Here is a 24,458-nt window from a genome sequence, read left to right as displayed (position 1 = left end):
CCTAGGGGGGAACTTTGCCTCAGATTCTTTCTCATAGAGTTGCTTTGCATATTCAAACCATTGATTGCCTATAATATTATTTTCAATTTGCTTCTTCCTTGGTTGCAGTTCCTGCCAGAAAATCTTTGGATTATTCTTGTTTAAATATATTAATTCTTCTCTCCTTGTTTTCATGAACTCATCTTTTTTGCCGTTTTAGTATCTGCTTATATAACTTTACATTCATCTTCTCCTTTCCTGCCTTTTTCAAGGTTCTCCTTGCCATTTTGCATTCCTCATCGAACCAAGCACTTACATGAAAACAATTTGATTCTGATTTCCTATTTTTTGCTCGTTTGAACTTCTCAAGTGCACTTTGAATTATATTTGTTAACTCATGATTGTTGAAGCATTTGAAACCAATTTTCTCCTTCCGAATTAATTTCTCTAACATTGTCTTGAAGATAGTACAATTTTCTTGTGTTACAATAATTTTCCCCTTGATAGTGATTCTCAAGAGCATTGGGTTTTCCTCCTATGCTGCCTTTCTTCTAACCATGACAACCTTATATAAATTGGGTTATGGTCTGATTTTAAGTCCCAAATATGTTCTCCAATACTAACTTCGTCTATCTTTTCTACCAAGCTTTGTGAGCACATCACATAGTCAATGACACTTGCCCCATTGTATGTGTTGCAAGCGAAGTTCCCAGACCTTTTCCATCTATCCAGACCATTGCAAATAATTAAGTTGAAAGCTCCACACAGTTCAAGCAACTCCTTTCCAAAATGATTGCTAACTTTGTCATCTTTTGAACACATCACCTATTGGGGATTCTCCTTTTCAGTGAGCCAAATAGGATTGTTATCCTCTTTGCAACAAATAATGATAGCTTGATTATTTGTTGTTCTAACATTGAAATCTCCCACTAAAAGAACTTCTCCCTGCCGAGAGTACACGACAATATCTTCTTTTAAAGCTGCATACGGATCCTTGCTGTCAAGCCCCTTATTTTTGTAAGTTTTTGAGACTTGAGGGGCAAAATAACATGCTGCAATTCTTATGTGATTCTCATTCTCTGATATTTTCAACCATAAATCTTGTTTATTTGCATCTTCTTTAATTAACTGAATGTGACAACCTTCTTTTTCTTTCACTAAAACTAATATTCCCCCATACCCTTTACTATTTTCCGCTACCTTGTTCCAAACTACCAACTTCAAATAACCGTCAAACACATGAATTTTGCAACCATCATGCTCATGAGTTTCCGTGAGACAAATTGTCTCTGCCTTCTGCAATAGGCCCTAACCCAGGTCCCCTCCTCCAAGGGTAACCTCTAAAGACAATAGGGAAAGTTATGCAGATATGTGGTAGCCAGCTCTTGGGATAATCTATTTAGCGAGGAGTTTATTGAAAAATTGGGAGCATTTACTGTGAAGCTTCACAGAAAAAGGGCCGAATACATGAAGCAGATGAAAAAAAATCTATCCCATAAACTATCTTTAACCTCGTTGACGTTTTCTAAAGTTAAAACCTTTCCATTAAAAAAAACACATCATTATGTGCTGCGAGTTAACTCTAGTGGAAATACTTTACCCTTGACTAAAAGTCTTAAGCTCATGCATGAAATCACGGACTTCATTAGAAGCGTGGTTGATCGAGTGGCCGGAAAACACTTTCATGAAGCCGAAGGAAAAAAACGTGGGGCCTCAACAACTTGGAAGTTCACACCCCCTAACCTAGGGTTTGACATGGGTTAGCCCACTTTCAATAAACATTTTCTATGCCTTCTAGTATATACAATGCCTCCGTATTGATAAAATCTGTGCAGTTTGAATATTTCGTGTCTCAAATTCAATCCTGCACTTTTAGCTCTTTTCTGTAGAGATGGCTGCCTGCACAGCCTCTACATTTCTCTCATGCACTCAATTTCACGCTGCTCTGGGGCCTCCCAGGCAAGTACAGGCCTTCAGACGACGGTTTCTTGGAATGCCCGCAAGACACTCCAGTGTAAAACCAGGTACTTCAGCTTCATCTGTTAGCTTCCTTCAATATAGAATACGCTCCGCAGGGCTGGCTAATGAAAGCCGGCCGTAAACAAGGCTGCAAATTATTGCATTGAATTGGTTACAGGCAAGGTTACTGGTCAATAGTTGATAGGATTCATTTAGGCTTTCAGCGTCTGTGCCCAGTGTAACTATTGTAGGGTTTAATCAAGTTTTATCCTGCAGTAATGGTAGACTCAGGGTTTGTTTTAATGTTCAGGGTTTAGACTAATTCAACTCTGGTCTGCGTTTAATCCATGGACCTGGACCTTTCTGGCATTCATGAAAGTCCATTGATGGTTTTATCATTATAATGTTTTCTGTTATTTGTGTGTGGTTTTATAACTAGCGTGTTTTCTGTTACTTATGTGTGCCCGTGCTTACTTTTTCCCCTCAGAAAGCAGTAAAAATGGCTATGCTAAGATTGGAATAAGGGAGCCTGGGATTTTATTCGTTTATTTATTTTGTTGTTATCTTTTGAATAGCATTAATTTATTGATTGTACTCAAATGCATGAATCTGTCAGTTTGCGTGGGCGAGGTCAACGAGGGGCGACCATGTCACTCAGGGGCATTGATTGAACCTTTGGGCCAACGACAACACTCTGCTTGCACCAACTAGGCAAGCCCTCGTTGATAAGGGGTGCCTGGGAATTGAATCCCATGTTACCAGAAATCTGACCAGGAGCCCCGTTTCTTATTCAGTTCCTGTCTCATTCCCATTCATATCTTGACACTGCATCACTCCATTAATAATCAATTTGATATGTGTAACCTATGGTGGGAATTGTGGAGGGGGGGGGGGTTGAAGATTATTATCCCTTGAAACTCTGTAGCCCTGTTTTTCAGTCTGTTTCTGATTCCTGTTTCGGGTAACATAGGTTGAATCTTTTAGCCTATTGAAAAATTGGATATTAATTAAGTTTGAACAGACATGTGCCAGTCTGAGCCAATTCCAAAATATCCGTTCGAACTTTGAAATGTAGTTTGACATTTAAAATAGCAGTTCAGGGGAGTTGAGCCTTCGTGGGGCCAACAACAACACCTTGTTTGCACAACCACTGTTTTAAAAAACGGCTGAGCTGGAGGAAACAGCCTGGCTAGCCGGTTTGTTACCTAGCCGGCCGAGCCGGTCATTGACTCGGGCAACTCGGTAACAGACCGGCCGGCTTGGCCGACTTGGCCAGCAACGCAAACGCACGGCCAGCGAGTTATTTTGGGGGAAAATTGGACCCCACATTCAATCCTAATTTGCTTTAGGGTGTTTTCCAACGCCCTCTCATTTCCTCACTGCTATCTCATTGCATTTGTGTGAGAATTTGTGAGGAGTTTGTGAAGAGTTGTGGAGTTTGTTTTTGGAGCAGTAGTGAGGAGTCTTGGGCAAGCATTGGAGCAGCAGTGAGGAGTCTTGGGCAAGGGTTGGAGCAGCTGTGAGGAGTCTTGGGCAAGCATTGGAGCAACAGTGAAGAGCTTTTTGGGCAGCCATTGGAGCAACATTGAGGAGTTGGTTTGTTGGAGCAACATTGAGGAGGCGGTTTGTGCCCAGAGGTATTTTTTTTCACTTCTAAAATTTGTGTTTGCTTGTTTTTTCTTTGTGCAAATCTTGAAATTGAAAAGATTCTTTTTTGTAAAAGAAATGAAAATTGAAGCAATGTTATTTTTTTGTTTTCATTTTTAGATTTTTTCCGTTCATTTCCAAAACAAAAAATGGCTCCTAGAGTGAAAGATGCTGCTTGGGCATATGCTGAAATGATTGATAATCAAATGCATTGCAAATTTTGTCATAGAAAAATTAAGGAGGGTGGAGGGGGCATTCATAGGCTGAAACAACACTTGGTTGGTATTAGAGGCCAAATTACTCCATGTGAAGCACCATTAGAACAAATTGGGGAGATTAGGAATGAGCTGCTAAATAACTTTGAGAAGTTTGAGCAAGAAAAAACTAGGCAAAAAGAAATAGAGGCTGAAATTGGGAGGAAGAGGAGTATACAACAAATGACGGTTGCCAACCCCCATTTTGATTTTGAGGGCTCTTCATCTATCCCTTTTACTAATGAATCCAACCCCTTTCGCTATGTTTCTCTCTCTTTGGAGTCTATGCAAGAAAAGGGTAAGGGTAAAATGAAAAAGAGGGGTGATATCAAAAGTTATTTCACACCGTCCTCTCCATCAGATGCACATGGTCCTCAAGCTAATAGATGTCATATGCAACCCACTTTAGATGACCATTGGAAGAAAGAATTGAGAGAGACTGTTTGTGATTACATAGCTAGATGGTGGTATGATTCTGATATCCCCTTCAATGCTTCTCGTTCACTATATTATGAACCTATGTTTGATGCCATATTTGTTGTTGGAAAGGGCTTCAAAGGCCCTACTATGCATGAGTTAAGGGGGTCCCTTTTGCGAAAAGAAATTTCCTCCATTGATGAGTATTTGAAAGATTTCAAAAGCTCATGGGCAAAAACAGGATGTACCATCATGTTAGATGGATGGACTGATCAAAGGAACCATACCATCATAAGCTTTCTTATCTTTTGCCCATAGGGAACGATGTTGATGTTTCTAAAATCAGTTGATGCATCTGATAGGGTAAAAGATGCACAATTATTGTTTCAGTTGTTGGATGAGGTTGTTGAGGAGGTGGGGGCGGCTAATGTTGTTCAAGTCATCACAGATAATGCCTCTAACTATGTTCTTGTTGGTAAACTGTTAGAGGAAAAACACAAAACCATCTTTTGGACCCCATGTGCTGCACATTGCATAGATCTCATGCTTGAGGATATTGGCAAATTACATTGGGTCAAGAATACTGTAGAGCATAACAAAATGTATCTACAATCATTCATGGATTTTGAGCCTGATGTGGAAAAACACAGGGGGCAGTGATATTATTAGGCTTGCCATCACTAGATTTGCAACTCATTTTTTGGCATTGCAATCTATGCTTTCCTAACATAGAAACTTGCAAAAGTTGTTTTCTGGTGATGAATGGAATGAAAGCCATTGGTCTCACAAACAGGGTGGCAAAGATTTGAAAAAGAAAGTTAATGAAGAAATATTTTGGAAAAGGGCAGCAGAGATTGTGAAGGTTGTTGAGCCACTGGTTAAGGGGTTGCGGTTGGTGGATGGGGAAAGATTGGCTATGGGCTTCATTTATGAGGCTATAAATCAAGCAAAGGAGCAAATAAAGGCAACATACAAGGATAGAGTGGCTAAGTATGGGCCTATTTGAGCAATCATTGGTGAAAGATGGAACAATCAACTCCATCGCCCTATATATGCAACTAGTTTTTTTTTGAATCCAAGGTATCATTATAAAGCTCTGGAGACAAGAGCTTTGACTAGAGAGGTTAGAGATGGATTGATTGATTGCATTGATTGCATGGTCCCTATGGAGAGTGATCAACTGGAGATACATCGACAGATCAATTCTTTCAGCAAAGCCACAGGCACCTTTGGCAAGAACCTAGCAAGGATTGCAAGGGAAGCAGATGAGCTAGGTAAACAAACAATTTCAATTTTCAAATTCTTATTTTGTTAAATTGTTTATAATTTGTTGAGCTAACTCATTAAACAACTATGTTTTTTGCAGAACAATGGTGGGAGGTATTTGGTATCCATTGTCCTCAATTGTAGAAGTTTGCAATTCGTATTTTGATTCAAACTTGCAATGCTATTGGGTGTGAGCGCAATTGGTTTGTGTTTGAGAGGATTCACACGAAGAAAAGAAACCGTTTGGATAAAAAATGGTTAAATGATCTAGTCTATGTCCAATACAACCTACGGCTCAGACGCAACAAATTGCTGAACAAAAGACCTGATTCAGATCCCATTGTGTTTGAAGATATTTATCCAACATCAGATTGGGTAGTGGAGAGTCATCCGATAGAGTTTGCTTATGATGAGGATATTGGTCTTGATTTGGATTTACAGACGGAGGCATTAGTTGAACAAAATGTTCAATTGAATGCAGATCCACTTGTACCAGCCTCAGGCCCAGCCCCAAGTCCTCTAGTTGTAGGCGCTTCCTCTACTCAGCGACGACGGAAATGCATATCTTGTCTATCTCAGCGTGCAGTTGCTGCGTAGGTTGCTAGTGCTACCACTTCTATAGTTGCAGTTGGAGGTGATGATGATGAGGAGCCATGGGTTTCCCTGTCTGACTCTGATTCAGAGTCTGAGCCAGATGATGTTGGCTCCTCTAGCAGTAGCCAGTAGTACTGGTGACTAGCGATGTTTCATAGTTTACTTTTGTTGTAGAGGCCATTTCTAGCTTCCTCGGTTATGTGTTTTTGTTTTGAACTCTATATCATCATTCATGTATGTATTGGATAGTGCACTGGGTGCCATTTTGATATAATGGATATATTCATGAGCCTACTTTGATCATATGTTGTCTTCTCTCTATATTCTAAAGCTTTGTGTTTGGAAACATGAATGAAAATCTTTAAAAATATGTTGTTGTTGTTGTTGTTGTTTTTTTTTTTTTTTTTTTTGGTATAATAAAAATAAATATTTATTGTATTTTTAGAACGACCGAGACATTGAAATCAAACGAGCCGAGTCGATACAGAGTCGGAGTCGGAGTCAGAGCCGACCGTCGGCCATTTCCGAACTGGAGGTGAAGTTTTAAAACATTGCCATGAACTAGGCAAGTCATCGTTGATAAGGGGTGCTTGAGAATTGAATCTCATGTTACCATAAATTTGATTAGGAGTCTTGTTTCTTATTAAGTTTGAACATACATGTGCAGTGCTTGAGAATTGAATCTCATGTTACCATAAATTTGATTAGGAGTCTTGTTTCTTATTAAGTTTGAACATACATGTGCACGTTTGGGCCAATTTGTATGTAGATCTCAACTAGAGGGAAAAATACTTGGTTGATGTTGGTTGGTAACATGATCCGGTTTGAATAGACAAAGGAGTTCCAGGGGGATTTAGGCCAACATAGACAGATTCCATGGAATTACATAGATAATTAATTTGACCAGTAAATCAACATGGTTAGTAAAAGAAAATGAGATAGACGACTTTGTGATTGGGTTGGATCATTTGCCCAAATTACTTCAATGATTCTCAAGGTAGATTTAAGATTTTCAAGCTATTGTTGCATTGAGAGGCACTCTATTGTCTAGTATGGGGGAGATGTTGTCATGTAACATTACATTAAAAAAAATGCAAGTCATCTTTGTTGTAACTTGTAAGTACACACACATATCGAGAATACCAATTATCTAACCAAAATATACATACACTTTATGTGGAGGGTGAAGTTGCACATATCGAGAATACCAATCATCCAACCAAAATATACATACACTTTATGTGGAGGGTGAAGTTGTTTGAAGAGTAGCCAAGGAGTGCACAAGGAGCAAAGAAGCTACTTACAATTATAAATTTATATTTTACAATTTTGCATTCATGCAACCATTTTTGTGTTAAGAAACAAAAAGTAGAGAAAGTGGAAGGGCAACCTGCGGTGGGGTTGAAGGTGATCCCCTGCCACTACTGGCCTGCTATTTCATATTCATATTGTGATAAGAAAGTCTGACGATGTTGGTCCTTGAGAAGGTCTAGCCAATTTAGATATAAAGCCCCCAATATGTCTAGCATTGGTTGATTTATATTTTTGTGATATATATGCCGATTTTGTTTATCATGGGGGTTACAAGGATAAAAATAAAGTTTATGAAAGGGTCTGGTGGGACCCCACTTTTTTTTAATAATTTTTATTGATGGTCACTCTTCTTCTTCTTCTTCGTTAGCTCTTGTTGTATGAGGTTCACGAACCCCTAAGATCAGTGATTGCTACGTCCATAGAATAATTGTACCAGGCAAATCCACCCGAGGGATCACTTCCTGCTAGTTCAACCATGGAACTTAACCCTGAGAGTGTCGAGAGAATTGAACCTGTGACCTCTCAGTGGCAAAGGTGCTTACAATGGGGACTCGACCAATTGAGCTAACCCTCAGGGCTATTGATGGTCATTCTACCAAGCTTGAGTTTGAAGAATTGTGGTATCTTCTTGTCTTGGTCATTCTACCAAACTTGATTTTGAGGAACTGTTGCATCTTATTGTCATAATAGTGTTTTGACAAGTATTGCTTCTAAAAATACTTCTTGAAGTGTTTTCAAGAGATTCTCTTATCATCAATGTGCTCGACCTACATAACCTAGTTGCATCATATGGAGGCTTTTCCCTATAGATGATAAATGGCAATTCGTGATTCCAAATTTGATCAATAATTGTGAAGTTAGAAATGCTTTCTCACACTCAATAACCATGCTTCAATATATTCACCCTTTATGTGCTCTTCATCAAATGTAGGTGGCGTGAGCTTTTTGAGCCCTGCATGCAATTAATCCAACTCAATCCTCCTTTTTTGATGTCTCATGGGAGACAACTTGGGTTGCTCTATGATCTTAAGAATGAATAGACTCTTTTTTCCAAATGCCTTGGGGAATGATAATGCTTACTAGCACTACTTGGATGCCTAAACCCTCTAAGTTCATCTCTCCTTTCATGAGATTTGTGATCTAATGCATGTCCTACACTATGTGCATGGATTGTAGTAGACTATTTATGGAACTTGCTTCTGCGCGTTAATTTGATTATGCTCCTCCTAAGCTCCTATCAACTTTTCGTTATCCTCTCTATAGCTCAACACTTCCTTCTGCAAGCTCTTCATTGTCTCAACCAACACTTAAACTCCATTCTAGTTCTATGCTCATTGAACTTTGTTTTTGCATTTCCTAGGTTGATATTTGGACCTCTGATTTCATCTCCATGGTTGTAAGAACCTTGGGCATCCTCTATAAGTATATCTCCAGTCCTCATTTTTTAACCAAATATGTTCTAGCTATACACTTTATTCTACAAAAATGTACATAAAACAATCATTGTTAGGATTATGCATATTGTGAAATATTGCATTAGTTAGGCTATATGCCATTCTTCATCTCAATTAATGAAGAATGTGGATATGCTAAACCCAATTATAAGTTTTCTCGACACATTCGTCTCTGGATCAACTCTCCATTGGCTATGTCCATGCCTCATTCTGATTTTTGAGCTGACAATTATGGTCAATTTTGCCCTTTTCCATAGTTGTCTAATTGGTGAAATAAATCTCAAAGGCCAAATTCTGCCACTTGTAGAAGTAAATTTGTCACGAACCATGAAAACTTTTATATTGGGCATTTGATAATACTAGTGTGAGTGATTGCACAACATCTTCTTGATTGGTGAAAGTACCTCATGTAGCCTTTCACATATATCACCTTGAGCTGATTGACTTAGAATATCCTTAGGCGAGAAATTGGGAAGCCTTTCGTGTGGTGAAATTACACTAAAGAGCAAGAGGTGAGTGCTAAGGTGACAATGGCAACCACCTTGTTGTTGCATCTTGGTTTGGCTCTTTGCCTTCTGAGGCCTCTCACAAGGCCTGTTGGATTTTGAGGCAACAACAACCCTTCCTCTTTTTTGTCATAAGGTCTAGCCCCTCACCAAGTGAGGCTTTGCACCAGGCTTGCTAGATTTTGTGGCAACAGACACCTCGAACTTAACTCCAAAATTTCACTTGATTTGGAGTTAATTTGTTGTTGTTATGGCAAGAACAATTTTTTAGCTTATTTATATTAATTAAAACAATGATATTGCTAATGTGGCATGGCAATGTGGCTATTGACACAACACTAATTTCCATCTGTCAATGTGAATTGAAGAATTCTTCTATTGGCAGTTGCCCAATTTTTTCTACAGGTGGTTGATAATTTAATTATCCCATCGACTATTTCCAAAATTCACTTTGGCCATCCCCAAAATGATTTATTAGGTGGTTCTAAAATTCTTGCATTTTGATGAACTCAAAAATTCTTTTCGGTTGTCAATCCACGAAAATGAACTTCGACAACCTACAAAATGGTTTCATCAACGGTTTCAAAATTTTGTCCTTTAGCAAACTTAAAAAGTTCTTTTATGTTGTGATCTACAAAATGCTCTTTAGTAAACTACAAAATGGTTTCATCACAATTTCAAATTTTTTGTCCCTTGGTGAACTCCTTTTTATTTTCTGTTGCTGATGTACAAAATGCACTTCAACAACCCACAAAATGGTTTCATCCATGGTTTCAAAATTTTGTCTTACAATGAACTCGGAAATTCCTTTTTGTATCAATCTACAAAATGGACTTCAACAAACCTACAAAATGTTTCGTTGGCAGTTTCAAAATTTTGCCCTTTGCTGAATTTCGTTGAACTCTAGATTTCTTCAGTTCATTGATCTCCAAAAATCAAATCAAAAGCAATTTGGGTTGTTGTTTTCACCCAACTTCATAACCACCATGAAAACACAAAATTTGACCTCCTAGGCCAAATTTAAGTCTAAAACATGTTGATCAAGACAATAAATCATCTCTCTGACGATTATAAGGACAAATTTGACTTGAATTTATTTAGAAATTTGGGGATTTCACTATGTTTTTACATATTTCCCCATTTGACGTAGATCAAAACTTTGGAACAACGTGTTTGTCAAATTTGTGCTTGCCTTTGGCCCATATAGGTTTAGTGTTGAACCATAGCTTTGACACCATTCTATAATGTACCTGGATCCCACTTTGATGCACATTAGTAGTAATTCGACTTTGATACCAATTTAAAATGAAAATGTGTGCCGCATGACATACATGTGCCTGTGCAACTAACATACATTTATATTATTGTGAATGTAAATTAATTAAATATGCATAGCAACATTTAATCATATAGAACGTAAACCGATCACAATATTCAAGCATGGCATCAACATCATAAATAATATAATGGCCGAATAGTTTACATGATTGATTGTAGATTTTGGAAGTTCCACCCAACATAGACTTTAGTGCTCCAATTCTCTTAGCCGTAAGTCACCTCTGATCTAGGGCTATGAGTCCACAAGAATGGGCAAACTCCTATGGGTGTGTAGTGCACTCGCTAACATCCCAATACCCAGTAAAAACCCAATGATGCAACTACTACAACTATTCCCCATCAGTCTATAGAAGCTAGTTTACATGATTGATTGTAGATTTTGGAAGTTCCACCCAACATAGACTTTGGTGCTCCAATTCTCTTAACAATAAGTCACCTCTGATCTAGGGCTATGAGTCCACAAGAATGGGCAAACTCCTATGGGTGTCTATTGCACTCGCTAACATCCCAATACCCAGTAAGTACCCAATGATGCAATTACTACAACAATTCCAATTGCTCAAATCTATTCCCCATCAGTCTATACAAGCTAGGGGATGAAATTTTCTTCTCTGCAACATAGTCCCTTAGATACTCTCCATTTCCTCCAGGGCTCCAACACGAAACTAACTAGGAATTTCTCAATCGGAGGCTTCAAGAAAACCTAACTATTACAAGGATGTTCACAACGACCTTTATACAGGCTCTTGGGTAATATCTCAATGAGAACTCGTAGCAGGCATGCCAACCTAGTTCTCAATATCAATCCCAGCTCTAAGGACTGGTTTTCAATGCACAATATGACTGCAGCCTATTGCATCACCAAAAATTCTATTTTTCCTTGCTCTCTTACTGTCTGTAAAATTGTTCTAAAAAGACATCTTCCAGTCCTACCCGAATTTTCTTTTTCTTTCTTCCCTATGCCTGCTCAACTCTCACTCTTCCCAAAAGTGATTGTACTTAGCCTATGCTCTCTTAGTTGAATTAGTTGACTTTCTCACCCACCTCTTCCATGAGTGCACTTATCCCCATGCTTCAATAACTAGTCGAGGTGATTCTTCTACCAACCTCACACGTACTTCTAATTACTGGCTTTAATAAGTCAAATGGGGATTATGTAGTAATGACTAATAGGAAAATGACATAGGATTATAGGCATTTGGATTTTCCCCTTGGAACCCCTTTCAACCCGCTCTCTTGTGGAATCATACCCCCCCCCCCCCTCATGACTCTGATCGTGTTCATCTTGCAACTAGCGATGTATTCCATTTTATTGTTTACGTATTACACTGTGGACCCTTGACCATTCATAATATATACAATTATACCTTGATAATTGTGAGGATCAAAACTGGGATGTTACATAGGATGCCCAAGAACAAGTTGAAGCACCTAATTAACATTTGGGGTGAGCCATCCAGCTAAGAAGTTTCCTACTTACGTTGCATTAATGATTTCTATTGTTGAGACTTTTTCTCTAGTTGATAGGTTTTCTTAACATCCATTTAATATAAAGATTAACTACGGCAGTATACTAAAGAGAATAATGTCTTTTGGAGCCATGCTGAACAATCCCAGGATCTAATTTATTCAAGTTGTAGCTTGTCATTTTAGTTCCTGCTTGGAGATTAATGTTGGAATTTTGACAGACCCTTCTCATCCTATGATACTAAGAAGTTGTATAAGGCGTAGACCAAAAATCTAAATAGTAGGTAGGATCAATAAAAGGTGGGCCTAGACCATCATCATCAAATAGGCTCTAGCACTGGATCATTGAGATCCATGTTGGCCAATGCCAACTCAACACTGCTGTCCATACCCATATCATCAAGAAATACATCCCACATCTTTGTCTTTCCCTTCAACCACTCTTCCCTTTGCCTGTAAATAAGACGAAGGTTGGTGTGCACATACACCATTGTCTTTGCCCTGGACTGCTCAAGCCTGCTCTTCTTAGCACTATACAAATTCTCGTATGTGCTCCAATTCCTCTCGCAACAAGAGGATGAAGTCACTTGAGAGAGGAGCCTCATGGCTAACTGTTGTAGAGGAGGGCTTGTTGCCCCATGATTTTCCCACCAAGAATAGGGCTTCTTAGCCCCCCTTGTCTCTAATCACATCATATCTTATAAATCGACTAATGCCAGTGGAAAACTCTGCAAAGGCATCCTCCACCTCATCAAGCAATGCTCTATCCTGAAAAACCCACCTGAATGCATCTTTCCTCCCCTGTGAGATTTCACCATCCACGTGAGGAGGGAATCTGCTGGAAGGTCCACCATTTAGCCACTCATGGTGTTAGGCCCCTATACTACTAGTGTAACCCCTTGTTATTATTAGTGTAACCCACTTATTATATTGATGTACCCATGTAGTGCCCATATTGTTACTATTGTGCCCCATAAAAGCCCACTATTGTTATTATTGTGCCCTTACATTATTATGTTATGTCGGGTTTGATTATGTTATGACCCTTTAGACTCCTATATATAGAAACGAGGTCTTTTCATTTGTATCATCCAAGAATTGCTCATTTATGTAATGTAAAGGAGGTTGCCTCCTCGAAGAGGCTGAATTCTAAGGCGTGGATCTCTCTTTTCTAATGTGAGCTGGTTTCATAACATTTGGTATCAGAGCTTTGGATTCTAGGGTTTCGCTGCTCCAAACAGGTCATCGTGGCATTTTCGCTATAACTTTTTTCTGCGACGTTTTAGAAGCTAAATAAAACCCATTTGAGAAGAAATCGCATTGAACCTCGGGTCTGAATTTCAGAGCTTTTTGCGCTATATTTGCGGAGATATGATCTGAGGAAGTTGGTCTTTTTGAAGACTCCCGAATTAAATTCCAAACAGGTGACTTGGGGAAAATCGTCATTAATTTCTCTCTAAGCATCGGATTGAAATTTTGTAAGAAGGTACAGAAAGAGGACGGACTGTAGTTTCTTGTATATATTTTTTAGTGCCAAAGGTCGAAACAGTGACACGTGGCACTTCATACAAGTTCGCTCTTCTGGAAAGGTCTATAATCAGGTCATCTTGGGAGATTGTGCATAACTCTTTCTTGGAGAATCCAATTTGGATCAGACTGGTGGCATTGGAAAGAGGACACATAGGGCTACTATAGGTTGTAATTTCAGAACTTAAAGATCCGAAAGTACAGAGTTACAGTCGTTTCAAGATCGAGCTCCTAAAATCAAGAAAAAGCAAGATGATGAAGTTTGATGGCAAGGATCCGGTAAATTGGATACTTCAGATGGAGCAACATTTTGATCTACAGGGTGTACCACTGTTACAAAAGGTATGTATTGCATCTTCATATTTAGAACCGGATAAATTTTTATGGTATGAAGGGCTTTGTTCTCGTAAACGACTTGTTACATGGTCAATTTTCACGAAGGAAATGATAGCACATTATGAGGATACAAAGAGCAACACCTTCTTTAGAGCAACACCACAACAATTGGAAAGAGTAAAAGGGCTTTGTGACATAGTGGAAAGCAAAATTATGGAAACCAGGAAGCATACCATTCACAACTATAAAGATGGAAGTGTTGTTGCCCCTAGTCTTCCACAACCTATAAGGTTGACACCACAACAATTGGAAGAAAAAAGAGCAAAAGGGCTTTGTTACAGTTGTGATAACAAATACACTAAAGGCCATAAGTGTGCCGAGAAGAAATTATTCTACATAGATTGTGAAGAGGAGGAAGAAAATGATCAAGAAACATCAAAAGAAGAAGATATACGCCAGGACCCCACCCCAGAGAAAGAAGAAATGAATCAGACCATATCTTGTAAAGCATTGGCAAGAATTACCACTCCTCAAACTCTCAAGATAGAAGGACATATCAAAAAGAAAAAGGTGCAAGAAGTGAAAGATCACATCGAGAAAAAAGAAATGAATCCAACCATATCTTGTAATTCATTAGTCGAAATTACCACTCCTCAAACTATCAAGATAGAAGGACATCATATCTTATAAATCGACTAATGCCATGATTTGCCCACCAAGAATAGGGCTTCTTAGCCCCCCTTGTCTCTAATCACATCATATCTTATAAATCGACTAATGCCAGTGGAAAACTCTGCAAAGGCATCTTCCACCTCATCAAGCAATGCTCTATCCTGAAAAACCCACTTGAATGCATCTTTCCTCTCCCCTGTGAGATTTCACCATCCACGTGAGGAGGGAATCCGCTGGAAGGTCCACCATTTAGCCACTCATGGTGTTAGGCCCCTATACTAGTGTAACCCCTTATTATTATTAGTACAACCCACTTATTATATTGATGTACCCATGTAGTGCCCATATTGTTACTATTGTGCCCCATAGAAGCCCACTATTGTTGTTATTGTGCCCTTACATTATTACTGTTATGTCGGCTCTGATTATGTTATGACCCTTTAGACCCCTATATATAGAAATGAGGTCTTTTCATTTGTATCATCCAAGAATTGCTCATTTATGTAATGTAAAGGAGGTTGCCCCCTCGAAGAGGTTGAATTCTAAGGCGTGGATCTTTCTTTTCTATTTTTTTGAGCTGGTTTCATAACAAATGGCTGTAGTATTTTGGGTTCAATGAGTGAGCCAAACAATGTAGAGGTGTGCAATTCTTGTCCCATCCGCTGACAAGAATATCTTGTATAGTACCACAAAAGGCCTCTGGTGATGTCTCATACTCGGAGCACTCACTCTGTAGAATAATGCTCCTCACAGACTCAATCATGGAATCCCATCCCTCATAAACCCCTCCTAGGATGGGTTTGTTTGTATCTGCAAATCGAAGCAAAGAAATGATAGGGTCCATGCTCTGAATAATTAGATCTCTCTCTCCCACCAAGCATCATCTAGCACTGTGTCCTTCACTCTTTTAGAGGCTAGTTGATCTGTCTTTCTCCTAAAAGGCCAAAACTTTGAAATAACCATGGCCCTAAGAGCGGTCTTGACCTCCCTCAACCTCTTCAACATGATGAATGAAGAGGCAAACAGTGTATCAACAATCTTCAACAATGATAGATTGCTGTTCTCCTTGTAGATAGTGAGGGCATTTGTATGATTTTGCACAAAGTTACAGATATGCCGTGCATCCTCAATAATGTTACCAATTCAAAGCACATTAGAAGCAATGGATTTCAGTGCTAAGTTCAATGAACGGAAAATGCAAGGTGTCCAAAACACTTGTGGATATTTAGCTTCCACAATCATGCCAACAGCCTTGCAAACATGTGCATTATCTGTAATGATTTGCACACAAGAATCAACACATACATCTTTACTAACTTTAATAAATAACTCACCCATAAATTGTGCATCCTTGTATTCTCCAAGTGTATCCACTGCTTTCAAGGAAACTGGACCATTCAAGGAAGACACCATGAAGTTGATGAGTGGGTGTCGTGCTGGATTTGCCCATCCATCAGAAACAATGCTAACCCCAGATGTTGGCCATGATGCTTTCATAGGCTCAAGCATTTTTTGCACCTCTTTTTTTTTACCTTCGTCAACAATGTGGTTCTAAGCTTCTCTGAATCAGCAGGCACATACCATGATGGAGACTCTGAGTTAGAGCTCAACACATCTCAATAAATAGAGGTGAGCATGCAACATTAAAGGATATGAAGTTTTGATAGAAAAGAAAGGCAATGGTGAGATCAAGCTCTTCTCGTGAGATCAAGCTCTTTTTGAAAAATCTTGTCCATGGACCAAGTGAAATTGCCTTTCTTTTTGCTGCTTGTCCCCCAATAAAACTCTCAAATGGAAATTTGGTGGTGCCTTTCCTCAAAAATGGAAGGGGGTCATCATTCTTGGTTTTTTTGATTTTGCAGCCACATTTGCCATACCAACAGTGAACTCTTTTTCCATTTTTTTCCTCTTTTGTAAAGGAACTTGTGTACAAGCTCCAACTCCACAACCTAGTAAAGCCAACAAATGGCCTTTGGGGTTGCGGGGGAGCCCCCCCCCCTTGCTCCCGCTCCCAATTCGCACTCCGAGTGGGAGCACGCTCCCTAAAAAAAACTCTCCCTGCCTTTTTGGGAGCGTTTAGCCTTTTTTGGAATTTTTTTTTGCAGTAATGTTCCAAATGCAATTTTTTTCAAAGAAACAAATAAGTTTTGAGTGAGGAAGCTTAATGATCAAGCCTATGGCCCTAGTATTGATATGTGATTCATGGTAATGTTAAATTCTTAAAGTAAAAGTGACATTCTCCTTAATCTTCATTTTCATCCTTTTACTTAAATTTTTAACATTACCATGAAATGACTCGGGATGTTTGAGAGTGGTTTCGACCTCGTTGGATTTCATATCGAGAAAGTAGAATTTTAGATTTCATTCAAAATCTAGCAAACTTATCAGTTTTTCAGGATTTTAGGATTGGGGGATTTCAATGTCTCCATTGAATTTTGTCATGTATTAGGGTATGGAACTCGTATTTAATCAAGAGCACTAATCCCTCTATGTACCTTGACGTTAGTGACATTGGTTGTCAAACTCCTCTATCATGACCCTCCTAAAAATGTACGCATCACTCAAACAAAATCTTGACTTGACATGTTATGCTTTTTCTATCTTATGTTAATGCTTAGAGGGTGATATTAATGACAAAGATCCCTATATAGATACAGAGGTAATGACAAAGATACCTCTGGATATTAATGCTTAGAGGGTGATATTAATGACAAAGATCTTGATTTTCCAACAAGACTAAAAAAATAGACATTTCTCCTGGTGGCAAGAGGTCCAAGCATAAGTAATAGATAATAGATTTACTTGTCTTTTATAGTTTCTAGTAGTTTTTATAACTATTGACTCTTTCATATTTATTATGATATTTTTTTAAACAATATATCACAATTTAAGTTTGAAGTTGGCAATTATAACTCATTAGTAATGAATTATGAATATGATGCTTCATGAAAGTTGAAAGGTGTTTCATTTCATTTCATTTTATAACATTTCATTTCATGTTAGATATTATTTGTTGTAATGGTTAAACTTAGCTTACAAGTACAACTTTGGTGATCAATGATGATAAATGTTATATATTGAATTTTGAAAGTTTGAAACTTTTAAGATTGATGAATCATGAGACTCAATATGTTGTATGTTACTATGTTACTAACTTGTGGACGTGGTTGATGAAGATTATAACTTCTAGATGATGTTGTTATATGGTTCAATCTATGTTTTGTTGTTGTTGTATGTTTTTTATATCTAGTTCATCATTCTACATGTTTTTGTTGACATATATGTATCAAAATATAAAATATATATATATATATATATATATATATATAAAAAACGCTCCAGGATTCGCTCCCAAACCTGGAGCTTCTGAAAATGTCGCTCCCGCACCCGTTTTCGCTCCCGCTCCCCGCTTTCACTCCCTCTCCCAAGTAACACTGGGCCTTGCTTGTGAAAGTACTGTGGCAAAAGTTGCATCTTCAATTCACATTGCCTCCTCCCTTCCCCTTACTGCTTGGCCCATCCTCTCTTGTGACATATTTCCACAAGGGATATTTCTCAATGTTACCTTTAGGAGGAAGCCTTCCCTCAACATTACTTGCAGCAGGCTCTGATGATACTGGGGGAGGAGGGGCATCTCCAATGGGGACATTCTTCCCCTTCCTTTGCCCCCTACCTGCTGCCCTTGATTGAGCCATGAATACTGTAAAAAAAAAAAAAAACAAAACATGCACAAATTTGTAAAAGAAATGCATATACAAACTGCTGTAATACAAATGCAAAAAAATAGAGAGGAAATGCACTTACCTGTTGCTTGAATCTCTTTGAAAACGCTCCAAACCCTTGGCTCCTTGCTCCAAACTTCTAACAGCAAACCCACAGCTCACTTCTTGCAAAAGGAATGACACAAAATAATAAAGAAAATGACAAAGTTTGCCTTTTTATTGGCCCGTGGGTCCCGATTTGCCGGATTCATGTCCGGATTTCGTGACACGTTGTGTCCGAACGGGACACCCGAACGGGACACGATCCAGATTCAATCTTGTCCCATCGGACACGACAAGTGACATGTTGTGTCATGAAATTCGGACACGATTTAGGGCAAATCGAATCCGATTCACAGGATTCAGACACGTGGCCAAAAAAGAACGAATCTGGTTTCAGAGGTTTTGTTGTTATTGTTGTTTCAGGGTTTATTTATCCATAAACAGGTCAAGGTCCTACTTCCTTTGTGGATCCTGCATTTATTTATTTATTTTGCCCTGGGAAACATGCTGTTTCAGGCATTTTGGACAGGAAACGTCTCATGGGTGTTTGGTCCCTGTTTCTTGTGTGGAAACATTTCCTGGACAGGAAACAGGGGAGCAAGAGTTCCCTGTGGCTTAATTTATATGCATATTACAATGTTCTAACTACAAGATGCATGATGAATTAAAGAAAGAGTAGGGGAGATACTACAAGTAACGAATGGTTAAATAGTTTGACTAGTTATAGATACTAGCATTTTCTGAGGAATATGCATAAAAGAATTAGTTGTAAACTGGTTATAGAAAAGACAATAAATTACATAATATTTATAAAGTTTGTTACAAGTTATGTGGTTATACCTTAGTTTAAGTCATATAACATGTTAAATTAAACTACTCTGTTGCAAATTTTTTTCAAAGCAATGTTTTATACTCATTTCTGTTTTTTTCTTTTAGAAAAGACATGCAACGGTCTTAATTGGTAGGTTAGGTGCTAACCTTGCCTGTATGTTTTCAGCTGAAAGCATTGTCTTGCATTAAGACAATTGAGATGAATAAAATGAAGAGTGGCCTAAAGATTTCCCTAACATAAATTTAAACTGCTTGCTTTCTTTATAACAACTATTGCATGTGTCATTTGGTGGCATTCAAATTTAAGGTTGTTCTGTTACCAATCATAGCCTTGTAGTGAACTCAATTTCTGCAAATCTGCAATTGCCAAGGTCATTTCAGGGGTATTGGAATTTGGGCCTGAATGCTTGCACACATAAATACCCTTCACATTTTATTATTTTTTGTGCCTTATTCCTTTTTGTTGTTGTACAGTGAAAAGAGTTTCCTTTTCTCATGAGAATAACTGTATCTTAAACTCCTTTACTTTTGTTTCCTAAGGCTGTTTCAGATCCCCTAATAATATTCATGTTTGATGAACAGAATCATGCCCAAAAGAAAGTGATTTTCTATAGAAATTATGCCTTCCATAGGAAGACTGCTATTTTACGAGATTGGATGCAAATTCATTTTTGTTGAATTTGCACTGGTACAACCTTCATCACTGACTATAACATTTACACCTAGTCATGACAGAATCCTAAAATGTCTTTCATATGATTCTTTATTGAGGGATGGAAAGATATGTAAAATCAATGGGGTACGTATCCATGTTTCATTTTCCTGGTATTCAGTCAATGGAGCATTTAGTCCTGTTTCCAGGGGGCATTCTCTTCTGTTTGTATGTGTCTATTCAGGAAATTTGTAGTCAGCATAGAATGGATCTGCATCTGTTTGTTTGTTTTGAAAGTTGATGACAACTTTTGAGATAACATTTTGGTCTTCCAAAAATTCACCATGTACCTCAGTTCTAGAGCGTAGTAGTGGAAATATTGACGTCTGGTACTTGTGAAGGAGGCCTTAAGCAATGTATTTTTATTGTTTTGTAGAAAGAATGCGCTTTGCCCCTCGACCTATCAAAGCAACAACTTCAGAAGATCCTTCCAGTTCTGTCTCAAAGGATTTTGATGAAGCCCTTGGTGACTTGAAAGAGAAGGTATGGATGGTTTGGTTTCATATTGCTCATTTTTCTTTTCATAGTTTGTGGAAAATGTCCTAATTGCAAGTCTTGGCATATATTATTTTAATGTCCAGTAGCATAGTATTTTTTTGGAAAAGGGGGAATTTTTATTATTAAGATCAGTAGTACATATAAATGACAGGTTTGTCAATTGGGTCCTCTCTACCCATCTCCCATTCCTGTAAGTGACATGACAGGACTTTGAGCTTCTACAAAATCCAGTTTATTCTGGGGACCATCCTTGGAATGAGGGGAAGTGCCTAGTGGGTTTCCTTGGGAAATGCATCACGTGGAAAAAATAAAAACATATAAAGGCCAGACAGGGTGACAAGATGAAAATTTGTACTGAGCATTACACTGACCCAACATCCTTTGAACTATGCTCCAGCCTTCAATACTAGTTTGAAATTTTCTTTACGTACATTTATAAAGCAATCAGAACCAGAACCAGCATACAGCATACATGAACATTGAGGCTAAAAATGGCCTCTAGGATTCAAAAAAACATCACACTGCTGATTCAAGTGAGTGCATAGGTCATCTGAAGTATATCTCACTAGAACGATTCAATTGAGTCTAGGAATTTGATGTTTTGTCAAAGTTTTCTGGTTTATTGCTGGGTGAAGGATATTCGACTGATGCGATTGAGCGAACACTGCACTCATCATATGGGAAATTTAAAATGTTGGCAGTGAAGTGTTCACTCATCATCACTTCTAACATTTTCAATTGCCCTGATGATGAGTGAACTGTTCACTTGAAACGCATTAGTTCAAAACCCTTCATGCAGTAATAAACCAGAAATCATTGATAACTGCACAAACCTGCATATTAGAATTTGAAGTTCATTTTCTCTTGGGGGCTGCCATTTGATGATTTTAGTCAGCTGGCATATTTGAGCATTCTGTAAGCTTTAATCACTAGGCACCATTGAGTAAGTTATTCCCCTTTTAGGTTTCAATCTTAGAATCCTACAATTCCCAGCTTAAGTAGTGAAGAAAGGAGTACAGGGTCCTGTCTTGCATATATATGCTGAAATGCCGAAAACCTGTTTTAAGTGTGCTAAAAGCTGTAAAACTAAATACCCCAGTTTCTATTTTCTCCATGTGTGGTATGATGGGTCAGATTTCACGACCACACATTTTGAAATGGGTTTCAACTTTCAATGTTAAGTTTAAGAATTAATATTATAAATTTATAAGTTAAATACAGTTCTGAAAAGGAGGTTGATTGGCTGACATGACTAGGTCTGAAGTGGTCACTTGGAGGATGAAGAGGGTTAGGTTTCTTTGATGACTGGACGACAAAGGTGTTTTCCCTCTTTTTTGTTTTTGGGCACCTGAACTGGCTGGTTGGACTGGTTTGCACCTGAACCAGCTGGTTCTGATAGCACTGCATACATTCACTTCTTTGCTGCTTCTAGTGAGCATTAAAAGTTACAAAAAATGGTTGGTGCCCAATAAAGACAATCAAAATTACTCCTGTATCTGATAATTCTGCTTTCTATCTGAAGCGATTATAGGACTCTAAAAATCACTGTAATGCCAGAATTAATTTCTAACATAAAGCTATTAGCTAAGTTAGGAAATACTAAAGTCAAGATTTGGGGTCGAAGTAAATACCCTGTCAAACATCCACAATATAAATAGATTCTATAGTACTATTTGATTTATTGAACTGGACTATTGCTCTTCACATTACTCACATTATAGGTGCATTTAGGTATTAACTCCTGCTGGAAGCCTTACAACCACTAAACTTTGGTCACATTATTGGTCCCTGCAGATATTAGCTCATTGGGGCATGGAATATTTGCAACCACTAGAACAAATGTTTTGCAGACAGATATCCACTTCTCTCACACTGCTTTCAAATTTTGGAGAATACCAGTGGTGCATATCTCAAGAGCTTCCAATCTGCCCCTAATCTCTTCCAGGATCTCTGCCCTGTCCTCAAATTCCATTTAATTTAGTCAACTGCTTCAGGTTCATCTTTATAGGCTCCTGCAAGTTCTTCTGGGGCCACTTTATTAAAAATCATTTTAATCTGATAGATGGAAATATAAGAAAATGCCTGGCTTAGATTATTGTCTTTGAAAATGTTTATCAACTTCCAATTGCCTACTTTCTAATCCCCAAAAGGGCCTTAATGAGCAAAAGGGAGTCCCCTCTAACCATTCCTTTTAAAAATTAAATCTCTTCAGATCCTAGGGCATCTATAAGAGAAGAAAATTATGCCTCATTGTTGGACACAATTTCAATTTCTAAAGCAGAAGCTACCAAGTTATGCCTCCCTGAATCTCTTTTAAGCCTCCACCTCTCATTCTTTGATTACCCTGCTATCACAAATTTAAGGATTATCCTGCAGTGGAAACTTTAGTACTGATCAGGATCACTGATTGCCTTTCAACAGCAATCTAATAACGTATTTGCTCTTGAAATCAATCAAATGTTAGTATTTTTACAGTTTTCTTCCAGCCTTTTGCAAAATTATTCCCTTGCAGGTTTATTTAGAGGATTCGTCATTGGCTCTTATTGAGAATTTGAGACAGCTTGACTAGGATTTAACTTCAGATACTGCTTCAGGATTTATTTTTAAGATGATCAACATATGTAGTTCCATAATGAGCTTTTCCATTTTTTTCGTGCAGTGGGATTCTGTTGAAAATAAGTCAACACTGCTTGTCTATGGGGGTGGTGCTTTGGCAGCTTTGTGGCTTTCATCAACTGTTGTTAGTGCAATCAACTCCGTTCCTTTGGTGCGTGCCTGTTTGTCACATTTGTCAAAAAATTAGAGACCTATGTTACAAGAAACTTCTATCTGCGTTTCAGACATTTAGATGACAGCTAAAACAACTTTTTGATGAAGTTTTAGGATAATGTTGACATTTCTAATGGTTTGGTTATGTGAATTGTCTCTCAATTTACAGCTACCAAAATTTATGGAGCTTATTGGCCTCGGCTATGCGCTATGGTTTACCTACCGCTTTCTGCTTTTTAAGGTTGATGCATTGAGTTGTTGATGATGCCGTTTCGATTTTATACAATAAGTTGTTGCCTCAAATTAAATAATCCAAGTGGTTTTTGGCTACAGGAAAGCAGGAAGGAACTAGCGACTGATGTCGAGGAGCTTAAAAAAAAAATTACTGGATCCAAAGATGATTGATTTTATGAACAAGCAGCAAGCCCAAGTATAAGTTTTCTGCCTTCAGAGGGTATTTTTTTGTCATTACATGATGCAGTAATTAAAGTTGCAGGTTTGCTCTCAAATGTATTGCGTGGTTTGTTGGATTACTATGGCAAGTTTTTAAAACTTTCATCATTACCTGAAACAAATATTTGGCTCTTCTGCTGTATTCCTCGATGACATGCCAAGTGCCATAAAATTCTCCGAGGTCGTGTTAGCATTTTCTCAGCTAGTATTGGCGTCATCCATATCTTTTGATATTATCTTGGAAAAAAGATGATGTCTTAGATATTTAGAGTCTTATTGTCTTTGGACAATCACATTGATTGATATGTTGAAAATAAGAAATTGCTTTGGCATTTGTATGTTTGTGCATAGTCTGATGTATTGTGGAACGCAAGATGAGAAGAACGACCAAATTTTCTAATTGCAATAAAAGAGATTGAAGCACTCTTGAAGAAATGGAAAATTCTACTGAGAAATTTGACTTACATATGAAACCCAGTCTATCTTTAATTAAAAGGTGTTTACCTCTAAATGGAGGGAAGGGCCTTTTTACACCAATTGCCACCTTACAAAACTAACAATTCTCTAAAGTCCTACATTGGAGTAACGCTTTTAGTTAGCCACCTAATTGGTAGCTAATGCACAATCAATAATGATGCCACCAAAGAACTGCACAGCACTATAATATGAAACCAAATACTAAAACTTGGTATTACAATATA

At 38.1% G+C, this 24,458-nt stretch overlaps 1 protein-coding gene across 1 annotated transcript; it reads left to right on the top strand.

Annotated features, from left to right (window-relative positions):
- The first annotated feature begins 1,768 nt into the window (after positions 1-1,768).
- On the top strand, positions 1,769-24,099 carry LOC149138753 (protein CURVATURE THYLAKOID 1A, chloroplastic-like). The gene is made up of 5 exons (XM_089447327.1): positions 1,769-2,003; positions 20,414-20,520; positions 23,195-23,302; positions 23,474-23,545; positions 23,638-24,099. The coding sequence occupies exons 1-5, from the start codon at positions 1,871-1,873 to the stop codon at positions 23,707-23,709; spliced, it is 492 nt and encodes a 163-aa protein (XP_089303453.1). The 5' UTR covers positions 1,769-1,870; the 3' UTR covers positions 23,710-24,099.
- Positions 24,100-24,458: the final 359 nt, after the last annotated feature.

This window comes from Pinus tabuliformis, chromosome X (genome assembly GCF_031772625.1).
Source record: "Pinus tabuliformis cultivar Carrire ecotype Pingquan chromosome X, CPIR1, whole genome shotgun sequence".
NCBI lineage: Eukaryota > Viridiplantae > Streptophyta > Pinopsida > Pinales > Pinaceae > Pinus > Pinus tabuliformis.
Note: the sequence above shows the minus strand (reverse complement) of the source record. Positions and strands in the feature narration are given on the sequence as shown.

What these genes read in the sequence shown, in the direction of transcription:
- LOC149138753 (XM_089447327.1), top strand. Translation starts at nt 1,871, where the DNA reads ATGGCTGCCTGCACAGCCTCTACATTTCTCTCATGCACTCAATTTCAC. An exon ending in TTGGTGACTTGAAAGAGAAG is followed by an intron (nt 20,521 to 23,194) that starts GTATGGATGGTT and finishes TTTTTCGTGCAG; the next exon opens with TGGGATTCTGTTGAAAATAA. An exon ending in ACCGCTTTCTGCTTTTTAAG is followed by an intron (nt 23,546 to 23,637) that starts GTTGATGCATTG and finishes TTTTGGCTACAG; the next exon opens with GAAAGCAGGAAGGAACTAGC.